The sequence below is a fragment of the Bubalus bubalis genome, chromosome 24, assembly GCF_019923935.1.
Source record: "Bubalus bubalis isolate 160015118507 breed Murrah chromosome 24, NDDB_SH_1, whole genome shotgun sequence".
NCBI classification, from domain to species: domain Eukaryota; kingdom Metazoa; phylum Chordata; class Mammalia; order Artiodactyla; family Bovidae; genus Bubalus; species Bubalus bubalis.
This window is the reverse complement of record NC_059180.1, coordinates 35,545,931-35,570,207: the sequence shown is the minus strand read 5'-3', so window position 1 is coordinate 35,570,207 and position 24,277 is coordinate 35,545,931. Positions and strand designations below refer to the sequence as shown.

At 45.6% G+C, this 24,277-nt stretch overlaps 1 protein-coding gene across 11 annotated transcripts in view; it reads left to right on the top strand.

The window, feature by feature from the left end:
* Positions 1 to 1,666, top strand: part of RBFOX1 (RNA binding fox-1 homolog 1) — a 1,703,141-nt gene extending 1,701,475 nt beyond the window's left edge. For 9 of the 11 annotated variants that reach the window (XM_044936027.2, XM_044936024.2, XM_044936025.2 and 6 more), the window contains one exon: positions 259 to 1,666. In XM_044936027.2, the coding sequence (XP_044791962.1) occupies positions 259 to 489 (231 nt within the window). In that variant the 3' untranslated portion in view covers positions 490 to 1,666. The remainder of the gene's footprint in view (positions 1 to 258) is intronic. The other 2 variants (XR_006548328.1, XR_006548327.1) reach the window with 2 other exon arrangements.
* Positions 1,667 to 24,277: the final 22,611 nt, after the last annotated feature.

Below are 24,277 nucleotides of genomic sequence, written 5' to 3'. Positions count from 1 at the left end.
ACAGACAAGACGTATAATTTTTATGGAATTACATGATAATCATATTCGGATTTATAGAAGCATTTTACAAGTATTGCAATCATTGGGTAGAGATAATCATGGTATTTTCATCCGCTTGGTACTTTTTGAAACATGACCGTGTTGTGTAAGCAACCTGCAATTTTTCAGTCCTTGAGAGCCCGCCCTCCCATTTTATTTCCCGATCCCCAAGGATTTTCTCAAATCAATATCTTTAGTTTTCTTTTTTTTGTCTCCAAGGCCCAGGACACTTGTCAAAAGGAAGCAAAAAAAGTAGGTCCACCCTCAACATCCCCTAAAGAACGACCCCCTCCCCCCCACCTCGGAAGCAGGGCCAAAATGACGCATCCGAAAAATTGCAGTTTGTCTGTATATTTCTTCTGTTCAAAGTCTCTTCATGTTGTTCTGTTTACAAAGTTAATCTCAGTTGGGGTATCTGTCACGGATCTTCCTGTTTTTGTATTTAAATAAAAAAATATATATATATCCTGCAGCAAGTGGTCCCCAGTAGTTTTGCTGCCATAGTTAACAATTTCCATGTGTGCAGTGCAGGCCTTTGTACGGCACGCACTTTAGTAAAGCTCTCAACTCACTGCTGTGAACCTGCCAATCCGCTGTAACAACTCTGCTTTAAGACAAAACCAGACAAAACTTAAAAAAAAAAAAAAAAGTGTTTGTGATCCAGCTTTTCTCTTGTCATCCAATGTGCATGCAGTAAGATCGGTTGGATATTAAACCATCAATAAAGTTTCACAAGATTTGAAAACCGAGTTTCTGTAGCTTTGCTATCTAAGATCACCGTGATCTTGCAAAAAAATAAAAAAAAAAAACAAAAAATAAAAAAAAAGAGAGAGAGAGAAACGGGGGAAAAAACTGCTGCTTGGCGGCCAAAAGCAGAGAAAAATATTTCTTTTCACCAGTCGGGGAGGGAGAGGGGAGAGGGTGCTTGATAGCATTCCTGAGACATTCTCATCTTCCCCCACGTGGAAGAAGGTGTTATGACAACGGGTGCCTGGTTGATGTTTTTGAGGGAAAGGACATATTAAGAGGCTACGGCATCCAACCCCAAAGTGGGGTGAGGTGGAAGGAACAGGGGGTTTGGGAGAATCAAGCGAAGTCTCCCATGATTTCTCAGATTTCAAAATCCAGAATTTGCACTGTATTTGGAATCACAAACATAGAATTCTTACTGTGTTGGTTCAAGTAAAATTAATTTGCAGTTTTGATTTTCATTGATGAGCTGTACTTTCCCCCATGACTGTATGTAGTTTTAATAAAATCATTTAGAGCAAGTGGGTGCCAGCTGATGTTACAGACTCTGTTGTCAGGCACTCCTCCAAGAGGCCAATAAGTCATTTTAAAATGTATGTCAGAGATGTAAACAGACATTTTGGATTTTTTTAAACGGTATTTATTTGGAATGTTTTCATTTATCTAAATAACTATTGCTATTATGAATTATGGAAAAAAAAAGATTACTATCATGTGTGGCATATAGTGACTTAACACACACCTCACGCAATCTGCAAACCCAGAAAATGTGTATATCTGTCTTTAGAAATTAGTGTTTATATCACTTACAGTGGTTTGTGAATAAAGAAAACTGGTTTGTAATATCAAAAAAATAAAAGCTTAGTCTGAAAAGGTCCACGTGAGTTGGTGTTCTGATTCTTTGGCCTCTGTGTGTTTCCTGGGAGAGCGGATTCATCATGGCCACACGAGACTGCTCTTGTTCCCACCCGGGGCAGGCGGTGCAGCTGCCCAGGTAAGCAGCAGGCTTTGTCCCTGCAAGGGACCCGACTGTCTGGGTCACATGACTCCTCTTCCTCACCCATCGTTTCCAGGAAGTCAGTGGAACAACTATAGATGTCTAAGAAAAACAGAACTAAGCTGAGTTGTTTCCCCATCATCAAAACCTCAGCCTTTGGTTTAAAACAAAACAATCAGAAAACAACTTTACGTTTCAAATGAAAACAGCTACTAACGCCTATTAAGCTTTTAGTACATCTGTTAACTGGCTTCCCAGGTGGCGCTAAAAGTAAAGAATCCACATGCCAATGCAGGAGACATGAGTTCAATCCCTGGGTGGGAAAGATCCCCTGGAGGAGGGCATGACAACCTATTTCAGTATTCTTGCCTGGAGAACCCCATGGACAGAGGAGCTTGGCGGGCTACGGTCCAGGGGGTCGCAAAGAGTTGGACACGACTGAACCAACTTAGTACATATGCACACATCCATGCAAAGCTGTTAATTATCCAGACAACAATTAGGGAGGCTTGTAAGAAGAAGATGAAAAAAAATCATCATAGTAAGTGGCAGAGTTGATGTTTATCAAGTGCTTCCCAGGTGGCCCAGTGATAAACAATCTGCCTGCAATGCAGGAGATGTTGGTTTGATCCCTGGGATGGGAAGATCCCCTGGAGAAGGACATGGCAACCCACTCCAGTATTCTTGCCTGGGAAATCCCATGTGCAGAGGAGCCTGGTGGGCTACAGTCCATGGGGTCGCAAAGAGTCAGACATAACTGAGCACACACACTGTACTAAGACCAAGAATAATACATTCCTTATTTCCTTTAATTATGTAATGCTCCCACCAGGGTTGGATTGTCTACCCCATTTGCTTAATGATATATGTTTTAAATTAATTTAGTTTTGGCTGTGCTGGGTCTTTGTTGCTGCTTGGGCTTTTCTCCATTTGCGGCAAGCAGGGGCTACTCTCTAGATGTGGTGCACAGGCTTGTCATGGTGGTGGCTTCTCTTGTTGGCAGAGCACGGGCTTTAGGGTGCACGGGCTTCAGTAGTTGCAGTTCCTGGGCACTAGAGCACAGGCTCAGTAGTTGTGGCACATGGGCTTAGTTGCTTTGCAATATGTGGAATCTTCCTGGACCAGGATCAAACACGTGTTTCCTGCATGGGCAGGTGGATTCTTAGCACTAACCCACCAAGGAAGTCCTTCTTAATAACATCTTAATCCTATCTCATTTAGTTATCTTAATACTGCTGTCAAATTGGTAATACATACAAAAGTTTTTAAAATATGGAGTGTGGACACAGATGTTCTGACTTTAAATCCTGATTCGGCCCCTTGTCAGATGCAGTCAAGGTGCCTGTGTGCTCAGTTGCTAAGTCGTGTCAGACTCTGTGATCCCGTGGACTAGAGGCCCATCAGCCTTCTCTTTCCATGGGATTCTCCAGGCAAGAATACTGCACTGGGTTGCCGTGCCCTTCTCCAGGGGATCTTCCCAACCCAGGGATCAAACCTGCATCTCCTGCATTGCAGGCAGATTCGTCTGCACCACTATGAAGACCTGCAGTCAAGGGTAACTAGCCCAAAGCTCTGTGCCTTAGGCTCCTCCTCCATAATTCATGATGAGAAGCCTACTTGCCTTTTAATACTGTTATGTGGAATAAATGGGGCTTCCCAGGTGGCTCTAGTGATAAAGATTCCACCTGCCAATACAGGAGACATAAGAGATGTGGGTTCGATCCCTGGGTTGGGAAGATCCCATGGGGAAGGGCATGGCAACCCAGTGCAGTATTCTTGCCTGGAGAATCCCATGGACAGAGGAGCCTGGCGGGCTAAGGTCCATAGTGTTGCAAAGAATCAGACACGACTGACGCTACTTCACACACACGCACATGGAATAAACAAACAACCTATGGGACAGGCTTACAGCAACACTTTGTAACTTGCAAGCTTATCATTCACAGGTGAGGACCCTGAGCCCAAAGAGGTGAATGTGTCTTAAACCACACATCAGGCAAGTGGCAGGTCTGTCAGTCCAAGACGGGCATCCTTGCTCTCCTGGCCCAATGGGAACTTTCAGCATTCGACTGTAGAACCAAGAAGTAAGCTGATTTGAGTAAGGCAGTTGTCTTCATAGCATGGATTATACCATTTCAAGTATATCCAGTGCCCTTCTCTGGAAACTCCTTATACAGGGGACTGTGCAAGTTACATCAGCTTCCTTTGGTCTATGTCCATTGACCCCTGAAGACAGTGCTACCCTGATTTTACAAATGAAGACAGTATGGTGTGATAGGTCCAATGATTTGCCCAAAGTCATGTCTAGCAACTGTTGGCCTGGAAGCTTGCATCTTCTTCCAGAAATTCTCTCATTATTGATGATGGTGGTGGTGATGGTTGTGGTGAACTTGGGCTTCTAGTACTCTCCTTATGAAATATGTAAGGTTATATTAATTTAAAAAAAGAAGTCCCCAGCTTTATCCTGGCACATGGTGAGGGGGGAAATGATGTTGTTCAGATGGTATGTCGTGTCTGACTCTTTGCCACCCCATGGACTGCAGCACACCAGGCTTCCCTGTCTTTCACCATTCCCCCCAGAATAGCCATCTTTGCAAATGCTGGTTTATAGCTGAGTTCCTGCCAAGTCCAAATAGGAGGATATAAGTAGAGATGGGGGCTTCCCTGGTGGTTCAGTGGTAAAGAACCCACTTGCCTGGTCCATGGGGTCGCAAAGAGTTGCTCATGACTGAACAGCAAGTAGTGGTAACAAAAACTGTCATTTACATCAGAATCTCCCAAATCAGGTTCTTCTCTAAAATGGAAATAAGCACATATATTTAACGTGACGTGTCAAGAAAATAGAAATGGATGGCAGAAGTGAAACAGTTTCTTAGAAGACCTGACCAATGCATCCCCATGTTTGGCAACCACTCCCCTTGTCCACCTGGAGTGCGGGCAGAGCTGAGCTCCCCAGCAAAGAGAAGGTGATGAGGTGATACCAGGCATGGTACACAGGCTTTATACCTATGGACAGTGCCTGGGAGGTGGTCAGAACCTCATCTCATCTGTAATTTCTCTTCTTAAAACAGTATTATTTATTTATTTACCTGCCACAGGTCTTTTAGTTATGGCCTGTGGGATCTAGTTCCCAGAGCAGGGATCAAACTGGGGTCCCCTAGCCACTGGACCACCAGGGCAGTCTGGTGTCCTTGAGTTTGAGTCCTGATTTGGTCCCTTGCCAGCTGCAGTCAGCTACGTGCTCAGTCATGTCCAACTCTTTGTGACCCCATGGACTGTAGCCCTCCAGGCTCCTCTGTCCATGGGACGTTCCAGGCAAGAACACTGGAGTGGGTTGCCATTTCCTTCTCTAGGGGATCTTCCCGACCCAGGGATTGAACCTGAGTCTCCAGCATTGCAGGCAGAGTCTTTACCACTGAACCACCTGGGAATATCCATGCATATTCTCACACTTTCTCATGACAACCTGTGATTATTTTTTCACACGTAAAGAGTTAAGACTGAAAAAATAGTCTCTCTAAGGTAGAGATAAAAGAGGTATTTTTGTTCAAGAACGAAAAACAGCACTTTTTTTGTTATTTTTGTTTTTTATTCACTGCTGGATGATACGTGTGTGTGCACACATATATACTATATACTTCATATTATATATATTATATATTTGACAGATTTGTATGTAAATTCACAAGACACAATCTTTTCTGAAGGATATGAAACTCTCATTGTAAAATCACTCAAGATTCAACCTGATGTTTGATGTCAGACCAAAGGCAGCCATTTCTCACTGCTTTTTTGCAGTGCTAAGGGATAGAAATTTGGGCTTGACTAGGAGCAGCTGGCCCCAGGGCACTTTTGAAGCGTCTCCTAGGAGACCCAGTCTTATTTGATATACTGTGTCCTAGTCACCCTCCTGGAAAGTTAGGGTAGTGGAACCACAATGTGTCTCTGACTCTGACCTGCTTTGATCACTGGTATATGGCCTGCAGAAGGGCTTCCCTGGTGGCTCAGATGGTAAAGACTTTGCCTGCAATGCAGAAGACTGGGGTTCGATCCCTAAGTCAGGAAGATTCCCTAGAAAAGAGAATAGCTACCCACATCAGTATTCTTGCCTGCAGAATTTCATAGAGAGAGAAGCCTGGTGGGCTAAGGTCCATGGTGTCCATAAAGAGACAGACACTACAGAGCGACTAACACTTTCACTTTTTTTTTTTTTCCTCACAGGGGAAATATATTTTGAGCAGCAAAGTAGTATTGTAATGAAAACACCCCAGGGTCTTTTAAAACTAATGGCGTTGAGGGAGCAAATGCTGTAGGTTGTATTGAGAACAAAAAATAGTGAGATTAGGCTTCCGAGGTGGCTCACTGCTAAAAACCCTGCATGCCAATGCATGAGACGTGAGTTCAATCCCTGGGTCGGGAGGCTCCCTTGGAGGAAGGCATGGCAACCCACTCCAGTATTCTTGCCTGGAGAATCCCAGGGACAGAGGAGCCTGGCAGGGTTAGGGTTAGGGTCCATACCCTCACAAAGAGTCAGACATGACTTAGCAACTGAACAACAGCAAAATAATGAGACCAGCTAACATTGTTTGAATACCATCTCAGCTGGTCTACAAAACACGTAATCTTTACACTATAAACACGTAGCTGTCTATATATGAACATGTTTAAGAGAGGCATTCAGGAAGCCTCAGCCTCTCTGTGCTTCAGTTACATTTTCTAAAAAATGCAGATAATAGATAATATCTACCATGGAGGGTTCTTACGAGAATAAAATGTGTTCAAACATGTGAAGCACTTAGTCTGGCATAGAGCATTTTTTCTTTTTACCAATAAATCATTTCTATCTATCTGTATAATTTATTGGTGTCCATATAGATTCAAAGATTCAAATCATATACCCTATTGATATGATATACATTACATAACACAATTGATTATACATACAGGTCTATGCAGTTTATGCATCTAAAATGAATCTGTATACACACATGGGGAGCAAAAGCTTTTTATTTTAAATTTTATTTTTATTGGGGTATCAGTTCAGTCACTCAGTCATGTCCGACTCTTTGCGACATGAATCACAGCATGCCAGGCCTCCCTGTCCATCACCAACTCCCAGAGTTCACTCAAACTCACGTCCATTGAGTTGGTGATGCCATCCAGCCATCTCATCCTCTGTCGTCCCCTTCTCCTCCTGCCCCCAATCCCTCCCAGCATCAGTCTTTTCCAATGAGTCAACTCTTCACATGACGTGGCCAAAGTACTGGAGTTTCAGCTTTAGTATCATTCCTTCCAAAGAACACCCAGGACTGATCTCCTTTAGGATGGACTGGTTGGATCTCCTTGCAGTCCAAGGGACTCTCAAGAGTCTTCTCCAACACCACAGTTCAAAAGCATCAATTCTTCGGCGCTCTCACATCCATACCTTAAAATGTTATGTTAGTTTCTGCTGTACAACAAAGCAAATCAGTCATATGTATCTCTCTTCCGTCTTGGACCCTACCCCCTTCCCCAAATCCGGCTCATGTAGGTCACCACAGAGCACTGAGCTGAGCTTCCTGTGCTAATATATAATATGTTCATTTTCATGTATTAGCATAACTTAAAAAGACCCATTGAAAGTGAAAATGTTCGTCGCTCAGTCATGTCTGACTCTTTGCGACCCCGTGGACTGCAGCCCACCAAGCTCCTCTGTCTGTGGGATTCTCCAGGCAAGAATACTGGAATGGGTTGCCATTTCCTTCTCCAGGAGATCTTCCTGACCCAGGGATCGAACCTGTGTCTCCTGCAGCTCCTGCATTGCAGGCAGATTCTTTACTGCTGAGCCACCAGGAAAGACCCTGTGGAAAAGCACAACAGTCTTAATTCTGACAGAGGAAATGGTCAGCAAATGCAGCTTATCATCATCATGGTTAGTATTATCTCATTTAATCCTCACAAACTGGCAAAGTAGGTACTCTCATTACTCCCCTACCCCTTGGGAGGCAGAAGCTTACGGTGCAAGCCAGGTGGGTGATGCCCAAGAAACGCGGCTTTAGGTGGTGGAGTTGAGCCCTGGATGTGAGCTGTCTGGCTCCAGAGTTCCTGCTGCTCCGTACTGAACACATCGCTGCACACTGCTGGCGCTTAATCCTCGCTGCAGCCCAGGTAAGTAGCTCACCCTTGACTTCCTCCACTGCCTGGCAAACGCTTGTTCAAAAGGTGGAAGTCAGGTGGGTTCCAGCATCCACCTCTGAGAGCACAGACCACCCCCCCTGTGATTATCCCCAGGGGGCCCCCCCACCCCATGCCTGCGACTTGGCCATCCTAGCTTTCTGACTGAGGCGGATGGTATGATTGCCTGTGTGAGGCAAAAAGCCGGGGAGAGTGAGAGAATCCCCCAGTCTCTAAGAAAGAAGAAACAGCACAGCCGAGGGTAGAAAAACAGAAGAGCAGAGACCTGAGATGCAGGGTTGGGGGGGAAGCTGCAGACAGGTGATGGTTGGAGGGCAGGCAAATTGGCAGCCTTGCAGCATGCAGACTCCAGCAAACCTAACAAGGAGAATTAGAGTTAAAAAAGAGCAGACAGCAGTTTGCAGACCAATGCACGAAAGCCCCATGCTTGCATCTGGAAAGTCACACTTTCTGCAGCCACACCAGGAAGTTGTCTGGAACTGAAAAGCAGGTCAGAGGCACCTCGCACAGCTCCACTTTTATCTCCCCCAAACACTCCAGGCAGGGACATTCATTACTGGAAGGAGGGTTTCAGCACCAGCGGAAATGGCAGCTCAGCTGGACAGGGCTGTCAGCGTAACTGGCTTGCTGCTGCTTCCTTTTTTATTTTCCTAAACTGCGTGACTAGATGATGTACAGGTCTTTGGACTATCTCCCTTTTTGCCCAAGCCCTGCTCTTCCCCTTTCCCCCTAAAGACCTAGAGAGAGAATGCACAAGCTTTTGCTTTGTGAGAAAAAGAGGTAAGAAGGAAAAAATCTTTTAAAAGACACAAAAACTTTCAAAGTCAGTTGCAACCTTGTGCTGAAATTCAAAACTGTTTATGGTAGAAGAAAAACATAAAAATCCTCCTTTCTTTTTCTCATTTTTCCCATCACTTAGAACCAGAAAAGAATGACTCATGCAAGTGAATACAGACAACAGATCATTGTGATTTCCAATTTTTGTCAAAGACTTGAACATGCAGTAGACAGAATGGAAAAAAAAGCCCACAAATTTCAGTGGTTAGAGGTCTTTTGCCTCTTTTTAAAAATGCCTGTAGGTGAACCTGGGTTTTGACCCTTCCTCTGCGTTGGGCTTCCTGGTGGCTCAGACGGTAAGGAATCTGCATGCAGTACTGGACACCCAGGTTCAATCCTTGGGTCAGGAAGATCCCCTGGAGAAGGAAATGGCAACTCACTCCAGTATTCTTGCCTGGAGAATTCCATGGACAGATGAGCCTGGTGGGCTACAGTCCCTGGGGTGGCAAAGAGTTGGACACGACTGAGTGACTAACACACACCCCTGCTATCATCTACCTTCTCCTCAGCTGTGCAACCTTAGGTAACTTAATCAGCCTCTCTGGTGCTCAGTTTTCATGGCTGTGAAATGCTTCACAGGGTTTTGGTTAGAACTTCATAAAATTTTGTGGCACTGAGAAGTTTGGTTCTGGAAAAGTCACTCACCTCCCACTGGGCAGCAAAAATCAGACCCCAGGTGTTTTTCTGTGTGTGTGTGTGTGTGTTGTCTTGTTTTTTATTTGCTACCCTGAGTCTTTGTTGCAGCACCCAGGACCTGAGGTATGTGAGATTTTAGTTCCCCGACCAGGGATTGAACCCATGTTCCCTGCATTGGAAGGCTGATTCTTAACTACTGGACCACCAGGGAAGTCCCAGGACCCTATGTTAAAAAGTGAGATACTGGGGACTTCCACAATGGTCCAGTGGTTACAACCCCATGCTCCCAATGCAGGGGACATGGGTTCGATCCCTGGTTGGGGAACTAGGTTCCCGCATGCTGCACAGCATGGCCATAAAAAAAGAGAGAAGGAGACATTGGATTTTTTAATAGCAGGAAGGAGTTCCAAGCTTGGTTGAATTTGGGAAACCATGGAGGATGCTCAATTAATGAAACTGTTCTTAGATGAGAAACCATTGTAGTGTTTGGAGTCTGCATGCTCGGCGCCCAGGAAACAGCCCAGTGCTGGGGGTGGGGCCGGCAGTGCATCTCTGCTTTGGGTTTGCAGATCCACAAAAGTGTAGCCACGCCTCCCCTTCCTCCCAATTGCCAGGTAACACAGCATTAGAGCTACTCTGCCCCAAGTGTGAGTTTCAGCACCATCATGTTGTTCCAGGTCAAGGTATTTAACCCCATGAAGCCTCCTCTTCCTTGTGACTAAAACAGAAAAATAGAATTACTTCGAAGGGCACGTGCAAACTAAGTTGCTTCAGTCGTGTCCGACTCTGTGCGACCCCATGGACTATCGCCCACCAGGCACCTCTGTCCATGAGATTCTCCAGGCAAGAATACTGGAATAGGTTGTCATTCTCTTCTCCAGGGGATCTTCCCAACACAGGGATCTAACCTGGGTCTCCCACATTTCAGGTAGATTCTCTAATGTCTGAGCCACCAGGGAAGACAGTAGAAATAAACTGCACCCTAAGTGTAGTGGGCTTGAATCACACCAAAACCATCCCCTCAACCCACCGCAGTTCATGGAAAAATTGTTTTCCGTGAAACCGGTCCCTGGGGTCAAAAAGATTGGGGACGGCTGCCCTAAAAAATTCCATTCCTTCCTGGTTTAGAGGATTTAAAGTAAAGCAAAACAATGCATATTGAAAACCAGAGACATTACTTTGCCAAAAAAGGTCCGTCTAGTCAAGGCTATGGTTTTCCCAGTGGTCATGTATGGATGTGAGAGTTGGACTATAAAGAAAGCTGAGCACCAAAGAATTGATGCTTTTGAACTGTGGTGTTGGAGAAGACTCTTGAGAGTCCCTTGGACTGCAAGGAGATCCAACCAGTCCATTCTGAAGGAGATCAGCCCTGGGATTTCTTTGGAAGGAATGATGCTAAAACTGAAGCTCCAGTACTTTGGCCACCTCATGTGAAGAGTTAACTCATTGGAAAAGACTCTGATGCTGGGAGGGATTGGGGACAGGAGGAGAAGGGGAAGACAGAGGATGAGATGGCTGGATGGCATCACTGACTCGATGGATGTGAGTCTGAGTGAACTCCGGGAGTTGGTGATGGACAGGGAGGCCTGGCGTGCTGCGATTCATGGGGTTGCAAAGAGTCAGACATGACTGAGCTACTGAAATGAACTGAACTGAACTGAAAACAATGCCAACTTTCCCCCTACCCCAAAAAACTGTTATAGATACCAAGATCCACCCTTTGCCCCAGAGACACAGTTAGATAAACTAGGATGGACCAGAGGGATCCCTCAGGCCACAGTTATTCAGTCGCTAAGTCGGGTGCGACTTTTTGTGACCGCAGGGACTGCAGTACCTCAGGCGTCCCTGTGCTTCACTATCCCTTGGAATTTGCTCAGACCCATGTCCACTGAGTCGGCAATGCAGACAATGGGCCAAATTCCAAACAACCTGGACTGAGAGAACTTGCAAGGACGTTTGATAAGCTCAAAATGCCAGTGAGTCTCTGCATCCCCTGCAACAAAATTGGTTTCTCCCTAACAGAACACTGTCTCCACCCAGGTGGGTGCATTGAGATTGGAATGGAGAGCAGTCATCCATGTGGGCAGTTTGCAGCCGCAACCTGACCCTTGGGCAAGAGGCCACGGCTCATCTCTTAGCCTTTCCAATAGGCTACCCCCATTTTTTCCTTCATTCATTTATTTTAGTTTTGTCCATGCTGGGTCTTCATTGCTGGGCGAGGGCTTTGCTCTAGTTGCCGTGAGAAGGATTCTCACTGCAGCGGCTTCTCTTGTTGCAGAGCAGGGGCTCCAGGGTGCACAGGCTCGGTACTTGTGGCCCACAGGCTTACCTGTCCTGCGGCACGTGGGATCTGCCCGGGTCAGGGATCGAACCCATGTCCCTGTGCTGGCAGGTGGATTCTTAGCCACTGGATCATCAGGGAAGTCTAGCCACCATTTTTCCTGGTGTTAATTTCTCAGCTTCAACCTCCAAATCCTTGAGGTAGGTTCAGGAAGGAAGCAAATACTCTGTCTGTCCTACATCAAAAACCAGGATATTGCGGCTGAGTCCCAGCTGTAGGCTGGTAGTGGTGGCTGAAGGGGTTACATCTGTTCTCTAGGACTCTATTGCTGGGTCTGTGAAGGTCTTTGCAAGAAACGAGCTCATGTCCAAAGTTTGAGAATTGGGAGATTTCACAGAATTCTTCCCTTGGGAAACTGGAAGGTGGGGCAGAAGCGAGTCCACATTCTCTCCTGGTAACAGGGAGCTGAAGCCCCCTCGTGTGTTTTACTCACTCCGTTGTATCTGACTCTTTGTAACCCCATGGACTGTAGCCCACCAGGCTCTTCTGCCTGTGAAATTCTCCAGGCAAGAAGACTGGAGTGGGTTGCCATACCCTTCTCCAGAGTATCTTCCTGACCCAGGAATTGAACCTGGGTCTCCTGCATTGCGGGCAGATTCTTTACGATCTGAGCAACCAGGAAAGCCTAGGGAACAGCGAGCTGAAGCCTCCGTAAAATGGGGCAATAACTCTCCAATTCTCCCCAAACCCCACTCCCTTACTGCCAGCCAGCCAGGGAGGAGCTCAGCTAGGCACTGGGGTGAGAGACCTTTGGTTTGGAGCAGGGTTATTGGACAGACATAGTCAGTGCCACTGGCTGGGAGAGGAAGGGATCAAGGGAAGATGTGCTGCCTGGAAAGTTCAAAGGAGAGAGAGAGATAAAGAGGGAGAGAGAGAGGAGGAGGAAGGAGGAGGAGGAGGAAAGGAAGGAAGCAAAGAAGCAGGGAGAGATGGAGGGAGTGAAAGACTGGGAACCTCTTCCCACTGATTGTTACAAATCTGAGTGCATAACAAATGCATCATTTACGGCTCTCACTCGCTCTAGCCTGTGCTCCATCATATCTTGCGACTCTCTGGATTGTAACCCCCCAAGGCTCCTCACTCCATGGAATTCTCCAGGCAAGAATACTGGAGTGGGTGGCCAATTCCTCTTCCCCACACAGAGACTGACCCTTCATCTCCTGTTTTGCAGACAGCTTCTTTACTGCTGAGCCACCAGAGAAGGCCCTAGTAATTTACTCCTTCTCTAGTGATTTTTATATAGATTTCTTTTCACTGTATTTTTTAATTTAAGGTTGCATTTTTTTTCTCCGTCTTACCTTCTCTGGTATAGATTTCTTCATGCTTTACATGGGCTCTGCTCAATCAAAATATCATGCAAGGTATATATGTAATTTTAAATGATCTAGCAACCATGACAAAAAGTTTTTAAAGAGATGAAGTTAATTTCATAATAATATATCATCATATATTCCTTACATGTTTTAATGATTTATTTTCATTTAAATGAGTATATAAAGTATGATCATTTTGATGTGTTATCGATACAAAAATCTATTACAGCAAATGCTTTGCATTCTCTTCCTTGTACTATGCCTGATGTCTGTCGGGAACTTTATACTCACAGCCCATCATTGCCGTATGGATCAGTCATATTTCAGGGGCTCAACAGCCACACATGGCTCCCGTAAGAGACAATGATGCTTCAGACCACAGGTGACCCTCCTGGCCCCACCCTATTTCCAAACCTCCTGTAAGCCAAGCCCCTGAAGTGAGATCCCAGAAGTGATGCGAAAATGTCACTGGCTTTGTCAATGGGATCCTAGCGCTCAGCCAGAGTGGAGACCCCCGTGCTTCTCAGGAAGGCAAGCACAGGCTCGCCTCTATCCTCCGAGGACGCCAAGCATTTAGTTATTTTTCTTCTACTTGTTGCCACAGACACCCAGTTTCTAGAGAAAAAACTCGACACAAACTAAAAGCTTGTCTTTGGGGTACTGTCCTGGCCGAGTCACCAAGTTCTAAATCCCAAAGGAGGCGGACTGTGAATCCAGAGGGTGGATCCAAGAGGGTGGTTCAGTTCAGTTCAGCCGCTCAGTCGTGTCCGACTCTTTGCGACCCCAGGCACGGCAGCATGCCAGGCCTCCCTGTCCATCACCATCTCCCAGAGTTTACTCAAACTCATGTCCATAGAGTCAGTGATGCCATCCAACCACCTCATCCTCTGTCGTCCCCTTCTCTTCCAAGAGGGTGGTTCAGAAGCAGCAATTTGGAATAACCACAGGGCTTCCTTCTCCCCTGACCCAGCCCCATCCTCAACCCTCAAGGCATAGAAGCCCAGCGTCTTTGTTTTTTCACTGTCTCTTTACTCATTAACAATGTCCCACTCTGGGACTTCCCTGGTGGTCCTGCAACTACAGAAAACCCCATGCAACAATGAAGATCCAACACAGCCAATAAAAAATATATATACATATTAAAAAAGAAACTTATTCAGGGGGCTGATATCATAGTCACAGGCTTCCCCCACACTCCAGGGAAGGAAATTACTCACAGCATGTTAATCAAGGGGACTCTCAATTATACAGAGCAAGGGGGCCATCTTATAATCCTGCCAACCACATCTTGTAAATCTGCTTGTTTATATTAACAGTATGAAAGTATCATGCGTGCATGCTAAGTCGCTTCTGTGAGCCTATGGACCATGGCCCACCAGGCTCCTCTGTCCATGGGATTCTCCAGGCAAGGTGGGTTGCCGTGCCCTTCTCCAGGGGATCTTCCCGACCCAGGGATTGAACCAGCATCTCCTGCGTCTCCTGCATTACCGGAGGATTCTTTATCACTAAGCCACCATGAAAGCCCATGAAAGCATCATCAGCTCTGTAATAAGAACCACTTTATCTATAATTTTGACCTTTCAAGGTATCTCTCTTTTCCAAATAAGAAAATCAAAACACTGAGAAGTGAGAGGAGATTGCACAGCTAATAGAATTGGTGAAGCCAGGGACTTCCCTGCTGGTCCAGTAGCTAAGTCTCCATGCTCCCAAAGCAAGGAGCCATGGTTCAATCCCTGGTCAGGGAGCTAAATGCCACATGTTGCAACTAAGAGTTCAGATGCCATAATTAAAGATTCTGCATTCTGCAAGAAGATTGGAGATCCCATGTGCCACAGCTAAGAGCTGGTGCAGCCAAATAAAAAAATTAAAGAAATATTTTTGAAACTTGGTGGAGCCAGATTAGAAGCTTGGTCTTTTTCCAACAGCAGAGCCTTGGAAGTGCTCCCCATGCCACATGGACCTGTCACTGAGATCGTGTTTCCAGAACTTTCTAAATGGGTTCCCTGACTTTTACAGACAGAACAACTGTGTATGTTAAGTCACTTCAGTAGTGTCCAACTCTGTGAACCCATGGACTGTATCTCTCCAGTCCATGGGATTCTCCAGGCAAGAATACTGGAGTGGGTAGCCATCCCCTTCTCCAGGTGATCTTGCCAATCCAGGGATCGAACCCAGGTCTCTTGCATCTCCTGCATTGGCAGGCCAGTTCTTTACCACTAGCACCACCTGGGAAGCCCATAAGCCCATGTACCAGTTATCTATTGCTACATAACAAGTTACCCCAACATTTAGCAGCTTAAAATAACAAACGTTTACTGTCACAGCTTGTGGGCCAGGAATCCAGACACAGTTTGCCAGGGTCTCTGGCTCAGGGTCTCTTCCAAGTCTCCAATCGCAGGGCTTGATGGAGCCACCGTTGTCCTCAAGGATTGGGGGGAGGGGGAAGGATCCACACGTCAGCTCACTGCCAAGGTTATTAGCAACATTCACTTCCGTGTGGACAGTTGCATTAAAGGCTTGAGGTTCTTGCTGGCTGTGGCCCAGAGAACTTCCTCAGTTCCCACCATGTGGATCTATCCACAGGGAAGCTTAGCAGTCTTCCTCATTACAGAAAACCAGGGGAAAGAGCCTTTTCATACTGTTCACGGGGTTCTCAAGGCAAGAATACTGAAGTGGTTTGCCATTCCTTTCTCCAGTGGACCACGTTTTGTCAGAATTCTCCACCATGACCTGTCCAAATAGGGTGGCCCTACATGGCATGACTCATAGTCTCATTGAGTTAGACAAGGCTATGGTCCATGTGATCAGATTGGTTAGTTTTCTGTGGAAGAAAAGTTATGACCAATCTAGACAGCATATTAAAAACCAGAGACGTTACTTTGCCAAAAAATATCCATCTAGTCAAAGCTATGGTTTCTCCAGTAGTCATGTATATGAGAGTTGGACTATAAAGAAAGCTGAGTGCCAAAGCATTGATGCTTTTGAACTGCAGTGTTGGAAAAGACTCTTGAGAGTCCCTTGGACTGCAAGGAGATTCAACCAGTCCATATTAAAAGAAATCAATCCTGAATATTCATTGGAAGGACTGATGCTGAAGCTGAAACTCCAATACTTTGGCCACCTCATGTGAAGAACTGACTCATTTGAAAAGACCCTGTTGCTGGGAAAGATTGAAGATGGGAGGAGAAGGGGATGACAGAGGATGAGATGGTTGGATGGCATCACCGACTCAATGGACATGAGTTTGAGCAAACTCTGGGAGTTGGTGATGGACAAGGAGGCCTGGTGTGCTGCAGTCCATGGGGTCACAAAGAATCAGACGTGACTGAGGGACTGAACTGAACTGAACTGAGGGGAAAGAGGACTCAGAGCATCTGCAAGATGGAAACTACAATATTTTATAACGTCTTCTCAAAGAATCTGCCTGTAGTGCAGGAGACCCCAGGTTGGGAAGATCCCCTGGAAAAGGGATAGGCTACACACACCAGTATTCTTGGGCTTTCCTGGTGGCTCAGCTGGTAAAGAATCTGCCTGTAATGTGGGAGACCTGGGTTTGATCCCTGTGTTGGGAAGAACCCCTGGAGAAGGGAACAGCAGGCCACGCCAGTATTCTGGCCTGGAGAATTCCATGGACAGAGGAGCCTGGCAGGCTACAGTCCATGGGGCTGCAAAGAGTCCGACACGACTGAGTGAGTTTCACTTTCACTTCTCAGATCTGACAAGGTCTAGTCTTAGAAGAAAATCAGTAGGTTCAACCCGCAGACCGCAGAGGAGGGGCGGACACCAGGTGTGAATCTCAGAAGGCAAGGCTCGTGAGTGTGGGTGGTGTGTAAGAAGCTGCTAATTACCACCCCCTCACAAAGCTGGGATCCTCCAAATCAATGTAGGGTCACCCACCTTGTGAGGCTCTCCATGGATTCTATTTTCCCATTTTCTCAGTAAATTAAGGGGTGTCATACTAAACCATGCTGGACACACAGAAACCCAATTCAGTGAAGCAACTGAGGAAACCCTTCTGTCCCAGAGTGGTACATAGGAAAGTCAGAAAGCCTCTTGGTTCCTGGGGCCACAGTCAAACTTAGCTCAGGGTGATAGACTCAGGCAGGAAGCAAGCTATGCCGACGGTTGTGATCACTGGGCTCTCCAGCCTGCCCTACACAGTCCAGGAGGATGAGCCCAGCGGGTCCCAGTTCCCAGTTTCCACGAGATGCCAATGTCGAAGATGCAACGGGCTAGGGATGGAACATTCTGTTTGTGTACAATTACCTCTACCAAAGCCCATAGAGGATTCCCTAGTGCATCAGATAGTAAAGAATCTGCCTGCAATGAGGGAGACTCAGGTTCGATCCCTGGATTAGGAAGATCCCTGGGAGGAGGAAACGGCTACCCACTCCAATATTGCCTGGAGAATCCCATGGATAGAGGAGCCTGGTAGGTTACAGTCCCTATGGTTGCCAAGAGGACACAACTGAGCAACCAAACTAAAATAAAATAAAAAGTCAATAAATACCTTGGTTCATGCTTCCATTTATAATCCAAATTTTGTTCCTCACAATCTCATCTTTCATCCCTTTCCCCCCAGATTCTCGCAAACTGCTCCCTAAAACATTTCTCAGGGAATTTTCCCACGTCTAAAGCTTAAGAAACAATTATTTATTTCTGGCCCTACTGGGTCATCATTGCTGTGCGAGCCTTTCTCTAGTTGCAGCGAGCAGCGCTACTCTTTAGATGCTCTGCTCGACTTCTCACTGTGGTGGCTCTCTTATTGCAGAACACAGGCTCCAGGGAACACAGGCTTCAGTAGTTTTGGTGCACAGGCTTAGTTGCCCCAAAGCATGTGGAATCTTCCCAGATCAAGGATCGAACCTGTGTCCCCTGCATTGGCAGGCAGATTCTTACCCACTGTACCACCAGGGAAGTCCGAAAGAGCTTTTGCTTCCTTTTTATAAGGCTTTTCCCTTGCAACTTGCATGAGGAGGCATCGGAACTCCTGGAGGAAAGGTGAGTGCGGTTAAGCAGTTAGGAACTTGAATAGGACCTCAAATCTTCTCTCTCTGACTCTGTGCTCTTGGCTTCTCCCACTCCTGTGGTCTCAAGCACACATATTTTCACTACTTCCTCCTCCTTGTAGTCATCTTGACAGTGTCCTATGGACCTACAGTCCTTCTCCTGACTTCATTCTAATATTTCTGAAAACTAACTCTTAGACGTTTCACTCCTCCAATGAAGATTCCCTTTCTGATCAATACTGCCCAGTCAATACCTGACCCAGCAGATTCTTAGCATATCAAAGATGAAAGAGAGCTTAAGGCTCTTTTTTTCCCCCCTCTCAACCTGTGTTCCATTAACGGCATGCATCAAAATCAGCTAAAAAGCCTGTTTACGAGGCAGACCTCTGAGCCCCTCCACAGAGCTTTGGAGTTTGGGTTGCTAGTGTTGAGTCTGGGGAACTGGCAGGCAGCTAGACTTTGAGAACTCCTGCCTTAGATCTCACCAGCTCCAGAGGTTCTTACACACAGCCCCACAGCAGAATCAGGTGGAATGCTTTTGCCAAAAGTCTACACCTAAAAACTTCATCTCTGGGCTTCCCTGGTGGCTCAGTGGTAAAGAATCCGCGTGCCAAGGCAGGAGACACATGTTCGATCCCTGGGTCAGGAAGATACCTCAGAGAAAGAAATGGCAACCTACTCCAGTATTCTTGCCTAGGAAATCCCATGGACCGAGGAGCCTGGTGGGCTACATTCATGGGATCACAAAGTCAGACATGACTTAGTGTCTAAACAACAAAACCAGCAAATGTCATCTCCAGTGATTCTGATGTAGTTTATCTAGGTGGTTTAGACTGCCATACTCTGTGAACTGTTACTAACCCATCCTCATTTTATGAACAAGGAAACTGAGGCTCAAAAAGAGGAAGCTGCCTGCCCAAGCAGTTAGCTGAAAAATCCAGGATTCCAAAACAGGTATAAAGGATTCCAAAATCTATACCCTTTCAACAGCCCTGGAAACCCAACATGATGCCAAAAGGCTCTTTTTAATCTCCAAGAGAACTCTAAAGTTCGGGAGGCTAAACTACTAAAATGTGGAGATGATTTTCCTCGGGTGGTCAGTCTTCTATCCTATAATCAGATGATCTGAGGGAACGACTTTCCGTAAAGCGTGAGATTAGCAAAGGTTCTTTCCATTGCAGGGCAGAAACCTGACTCAAGTTGGCTCAACAACAGCAACAAGCAATGTGAAGAGGGACTTACTGGGCCCCAGCTTTAGGCATGCCTGGCTCCACCAGTATGCGATGCTCTCAGAGCTCTCTCTTTCTCCATCCCTCGGCTCCTTTTCACATTATCCTTTCTTTTTAATTTAATGTTTTAAATTTTTAATGGGAGGATAATTGCCTTGTAAAAGGTCCATATAGTCGAGACTATGGTCTTTCTGGTAGTCATGAATGAATGTGAGAGTTGGACCATAAAGTAGGCAGAGCACCTAAGAATTAACGCTTTCAAACTGTAATGCTGGAAAAGACTCTTGAGAGTCCCTTGGACAGCAAGGAGATAAAACGAGTCAATCCTAAAGGAAATCAACCCTGAATATTCATTGGAAGGACTGGTGCTGAAGTGCCAATATTTTGGCCACCTGATGGGAAGAGCTGGCTCACTGGAAAAGACACTAATGCCAGGAAAGATTCAAGACAGAAAGAGAAGGGGGCAGCAGAGGATGAGATGGTTGGATGGCATCACTGATTCAATAGACATGAACTTGGGCAAGCTTGGAGAGATAGTGAGGGACAGGGAGGTCTGGTATGCTGCAGTCCATGGGGTTGCAAAGAGTCAGACACAGCTTGTTGACTGAACAACAGCAATTGCTTTATAGTGTTGTGTTGGTTTCTGCTGTACAACAACAGGAATCAGCTATAAGTAGACACATATCCCCTCCCTCTTGAGCCGCCCTTACACCTTCCCATCCCACCCCTCTAGGTCATCAGAGTTGACCTTTCTGTGCACCAGGCTGAGCTTTCTGTGCTATACAGAGGCTTTCTACCAGCTATCTATTTTGCACATGGTAGTATGTGTATATATATATATATACACACACACACACACACACACATATTTGTGTGTGTGTGTGTGTGTGTGAATGATGCTCTCTCAATTCGTCCCACCCTCTCCTTCCCCCACTGTGTTCACTAGTCTCTTCTCTACATCTGTATCTCTATTCCTACCCTGCAATTATGTTTAGTCCTCGTATATTTTTTCATACTTCAAATTGACTTCCTCCATTTCGTGGGGTAGTTGCCATCTGGTAGCTTTGTGCCTAGTTGTATTAATATATTGCTTCAGCCTAGAAAAACCAGCTCATGTGATGGCTTCTTGCTTATTATATAGCAAGACCATGGACTGAAAACCTAGCACTAGCCAGGGAAAGATTCTGATTGGTCCTTCTTGGACCAATCACTGTGCCTGGGAGAGATGAGGTGCTCTGATTGGTCGGATTTGGATAAGCATCCTCATAGAGATTTCCATTCTTATAAGACAAGGAGTGCTCCATCTGAGCAAAGAAGTGTGGCATTGCTGAAAAAGGAAAACATCCCCACGTAAATGAAAACTACAAGTGTATGCATGCTGTAAGCCGTGACCTTGAATTTCAGCCGTGGGGCTTGATGGCATTATTAAAATGAAAGTTTCACCCCAGATATGAGCTGAGTAATATTAGAACACTTCATTTCCTCACCAAAATTTTCTCTTCCAAGTCTATGCAAGTAAAATTGAGGAAGAAACACCACATGTAAGACTCCAAAGCACAGTTGAAATTTAATTTTCTCAACATAACCATGACCGTAGCCGTTAAGAGTAAGTATTCTCCCCATTTGGGAAAGTGCTAAGCTAATTTTTGAAACCTTGAAGAAATGAAGACCAGAGATATCGCCCATCCCGAAATCATTCTTTTTCAGCCCGGTTGCCTGCTGTGCTAATGACCCACTGACTGGGTTTTAGGCTTTTTGAAAGCCGAGTTCTCACATCAAACTTTCATCTCAGAGATAGCAGCCTGTCTCTAATGAATTTTTTATTTGTTTACTCATTGCTTCTCTGGGATATAAAAGTAACACTCCTCTTTTTAATATTAAAAATAAAACTTTAAATCAGGACCTAATCCAATGCCAAACTGTTTAAATTCACTACCTCCAAGACCGCTTCACTTCTGGAGACATCACGCTCTGAAATAAAGGAGGATGGTACTATGGGGAAAGAGTGACATGCCATATGCATGTTCTACTTCTTTTTTTTTTTTAAAGCCTTTTGCAAGCATGATGGTAAATTATTCATGTGAAACTGTGCACCGTATATCATGTGAGTTCCAGGAACATGTCCACCAAACAGCTGTGCTCCCTACCTCAGGAGGGGCTGCTCTCAGAGACTCTCTCTCTCCATCACTTTCCTCTCTGCCCTGTAAGTCTGATCAGTTTACTCTTGGGGATTTGGAAACCATCAACAGGAGACCATGCCACGTGGAGACCTTGGAAGTGGGGTCCAGATGCCATTCAAAGGAAGCCTTGCACCCAGGGGCTGCTCAGAAGGCCAGGAGTGCATTCATCCAAACTTCTGGATGCTGCTTATGCATCTTCCACACACACAGTGGAAAAAATAAAATATAGTAAATAAAGTACAGTTGGATGAAGAAAGACCCAGCAGGATGTGGGATTGACTGACTATAAGAATAAGAAGCAGACCCTGGTGATCACCAGGGGCCGGGCTGGGGGTGGAACAGGGAGGGAATTCAGAAGGAACTAGGAAAGCCTTGGGGGTTCACTATATTTTGGTGATGATTTCAGTTAAATATGAAAGTGAAAGTGTTAGTCGAGTCTGAATCTTTGCAACCCCACGGACTGTATCCTGCCAGACTCCTCTGTCCATGGAATTCTCCAGGCAAGAATACTGGAATGGATTGCCATTCCCTTCTCCAGGGAATCTTACCAACCCAGGGATCGAACCTGTGTCTCCTATATTAGCAGGCAGTTGCTTTACCACGGAGCCGCCAAGGAAGCCCAGGTCATTTTTATTGGTAGATTAGCCTTAGATCCTGGAAGGGAAGGAAGAAAATGTTTCCTTCTCAACACAGGAAACACAGCCTTTAGAGTCAGTGTTTCTTTGTTTACAGATGTGGTGACCCCACAATGGCAAACCATGACCCTCTATAGTTCTGTTACCACGGGTAAGCCAGAATGACCATTATAGGTAAAAAAGAGGACTCTCAAAATAATTATTTAAATGCTCTGCAAATGACCTACCACTACGAAGCTTTCACCCGTTTTCTGCAAGTACTGATTGTTTGCCTAATACCTGATGAATGATAACTGGATTTGTAATCTATCAGAATCTGTGGCATTTGTTTAGAGTCTTACTAATCTGGTGTCAAATCCTGGGTCTCCCATTATATCTGTGGGTGACCCTAGGAATGCCACTTGACATTCAGAAACCAAAGTTTCCTCATATGATAAATGGGACAAATGAGACTACACACCCCACAGGCTCTGGACAGAAGTAAACGATACAGAAGTAAAGTCCTTGGTGTTGTGCCTCACATGCATCCAGGTACAATAAAACCTATCTTTGTTATCACTGTTATGATTCTTCTTGTTCCAGGTGCTTTCTACAGTCTGATACATTTGGTAGACTTTAGGGAAAGGATTCCTACAGGAAAGAGGTGGCCTTGGCATTCCTGACTTCAGAGGGGGAAAGGGTAGTTTCAGAATTATTGAGTGATCTGCGGACTTCCTTGAGAAGGAAATGGCAACCCACTCCAGGACTATTGCCTGGAAAATCCCATGGACAGAGGAGCCTGGTAGACTACAGTCTACGGGGTTGCAAAGAGTCGGACACGACTGAGTGACTTCACTGTCACTGCCACTTGGTGGTCCAGTGGCTAAGACATCATGCTCCCAATGCAGAAGACGTGGGTTCAATCCCTGGTCAGGGAACCAGAGCGCATGTGCCACAACTAAGATTTCTCACACTGCAACTGAAGATGCCGCACGGCACGAGATCCTGTGAGCTGCAACTAAGACTTGTGCAAACAAATACTTTTTTTTTTAAATAAGACCTTTAAGTGATCTAATAGGTGCATATGTCTGGCTCCCTGGCATGGCTCTCCACTGGGATAGTATTTCTCTACTGACAAATTTCCAAATATAATGGGAAAAAAGAGTATAATATTTTGTTGATTAAAAAAATGAAAGACATCATTGAAAGCCCGGAGGCATTTCAGAACTAATGTAATCAAATTCAGGTCTCTGCTGGAAGATGAGAGCGTCTGAGATGCTGTGGGTGGGGTTGGTGGGAATGTAGACAGAGAAAAACACCCTGTGAACTCAGAGGTATGTGTACTATTTTCTTGTACTACTTTCGTGGCTCTGACCCCTGCTTTATTTTTTTTTAAAACTTTGGCTGTGTTGGGTCTTTGTTATGGTGGGCTTTTCTCTAGTTTCGGTACACAGGCTCAGTAGTTGTGTCTCATGGGCTTAGTTGCCCCACTGCCTGTGGGATCTTAGTCCCCCGATCAGGGATTGAACCTGTGTCCCCTGCATTGGAAGGTGGATTCTTAAGCACTTAACCACATTCTTGAGGCATTCTCCTTAAATCCCAGGGTGCCACATTTTTCTGAACCTCTCTGCTTGCCTGATACTTCACTAGAATGGTACTGACTGCTTAATGCCCAATTGACCAATGAGGATAAAAGTCATTTACATAAACTCACCACATCTGATCTGCCATTTGCCTCCATGATACTCAGTTTCTTTGTCTGAAAAATCGGCGGAGAAATGAAACCTACCTTATACGGTTGTTTAGGGAAGAAACAGAGACCCTGCCCAGGAGGTTGTGCTTGACACAAAACCATATGCCTCACCATTATCACTGTTGAGAGGGAGAAAAATAATCTCAGGATAAGTCACATGACAAAAGAATTTACTTCTCAGAAAGAGAACCTTCCTACACTGTCAATGGGAATGTAAATTGGTGCAGACATTATGGGTTTCCCTGGCGGCTCAGCGGTAAAGAATGCATCTGCTAATGCAGGAGACACAGGAGACTCAGGTTCAATCTCTGGGTGGGAAAGATCCCCTGGAGAAGGAAATGGCAATGTACTCCAGTATTCTTACTGGGGAAATCTCATGGACAGCAGAGTCTGGTGGGCTACAGA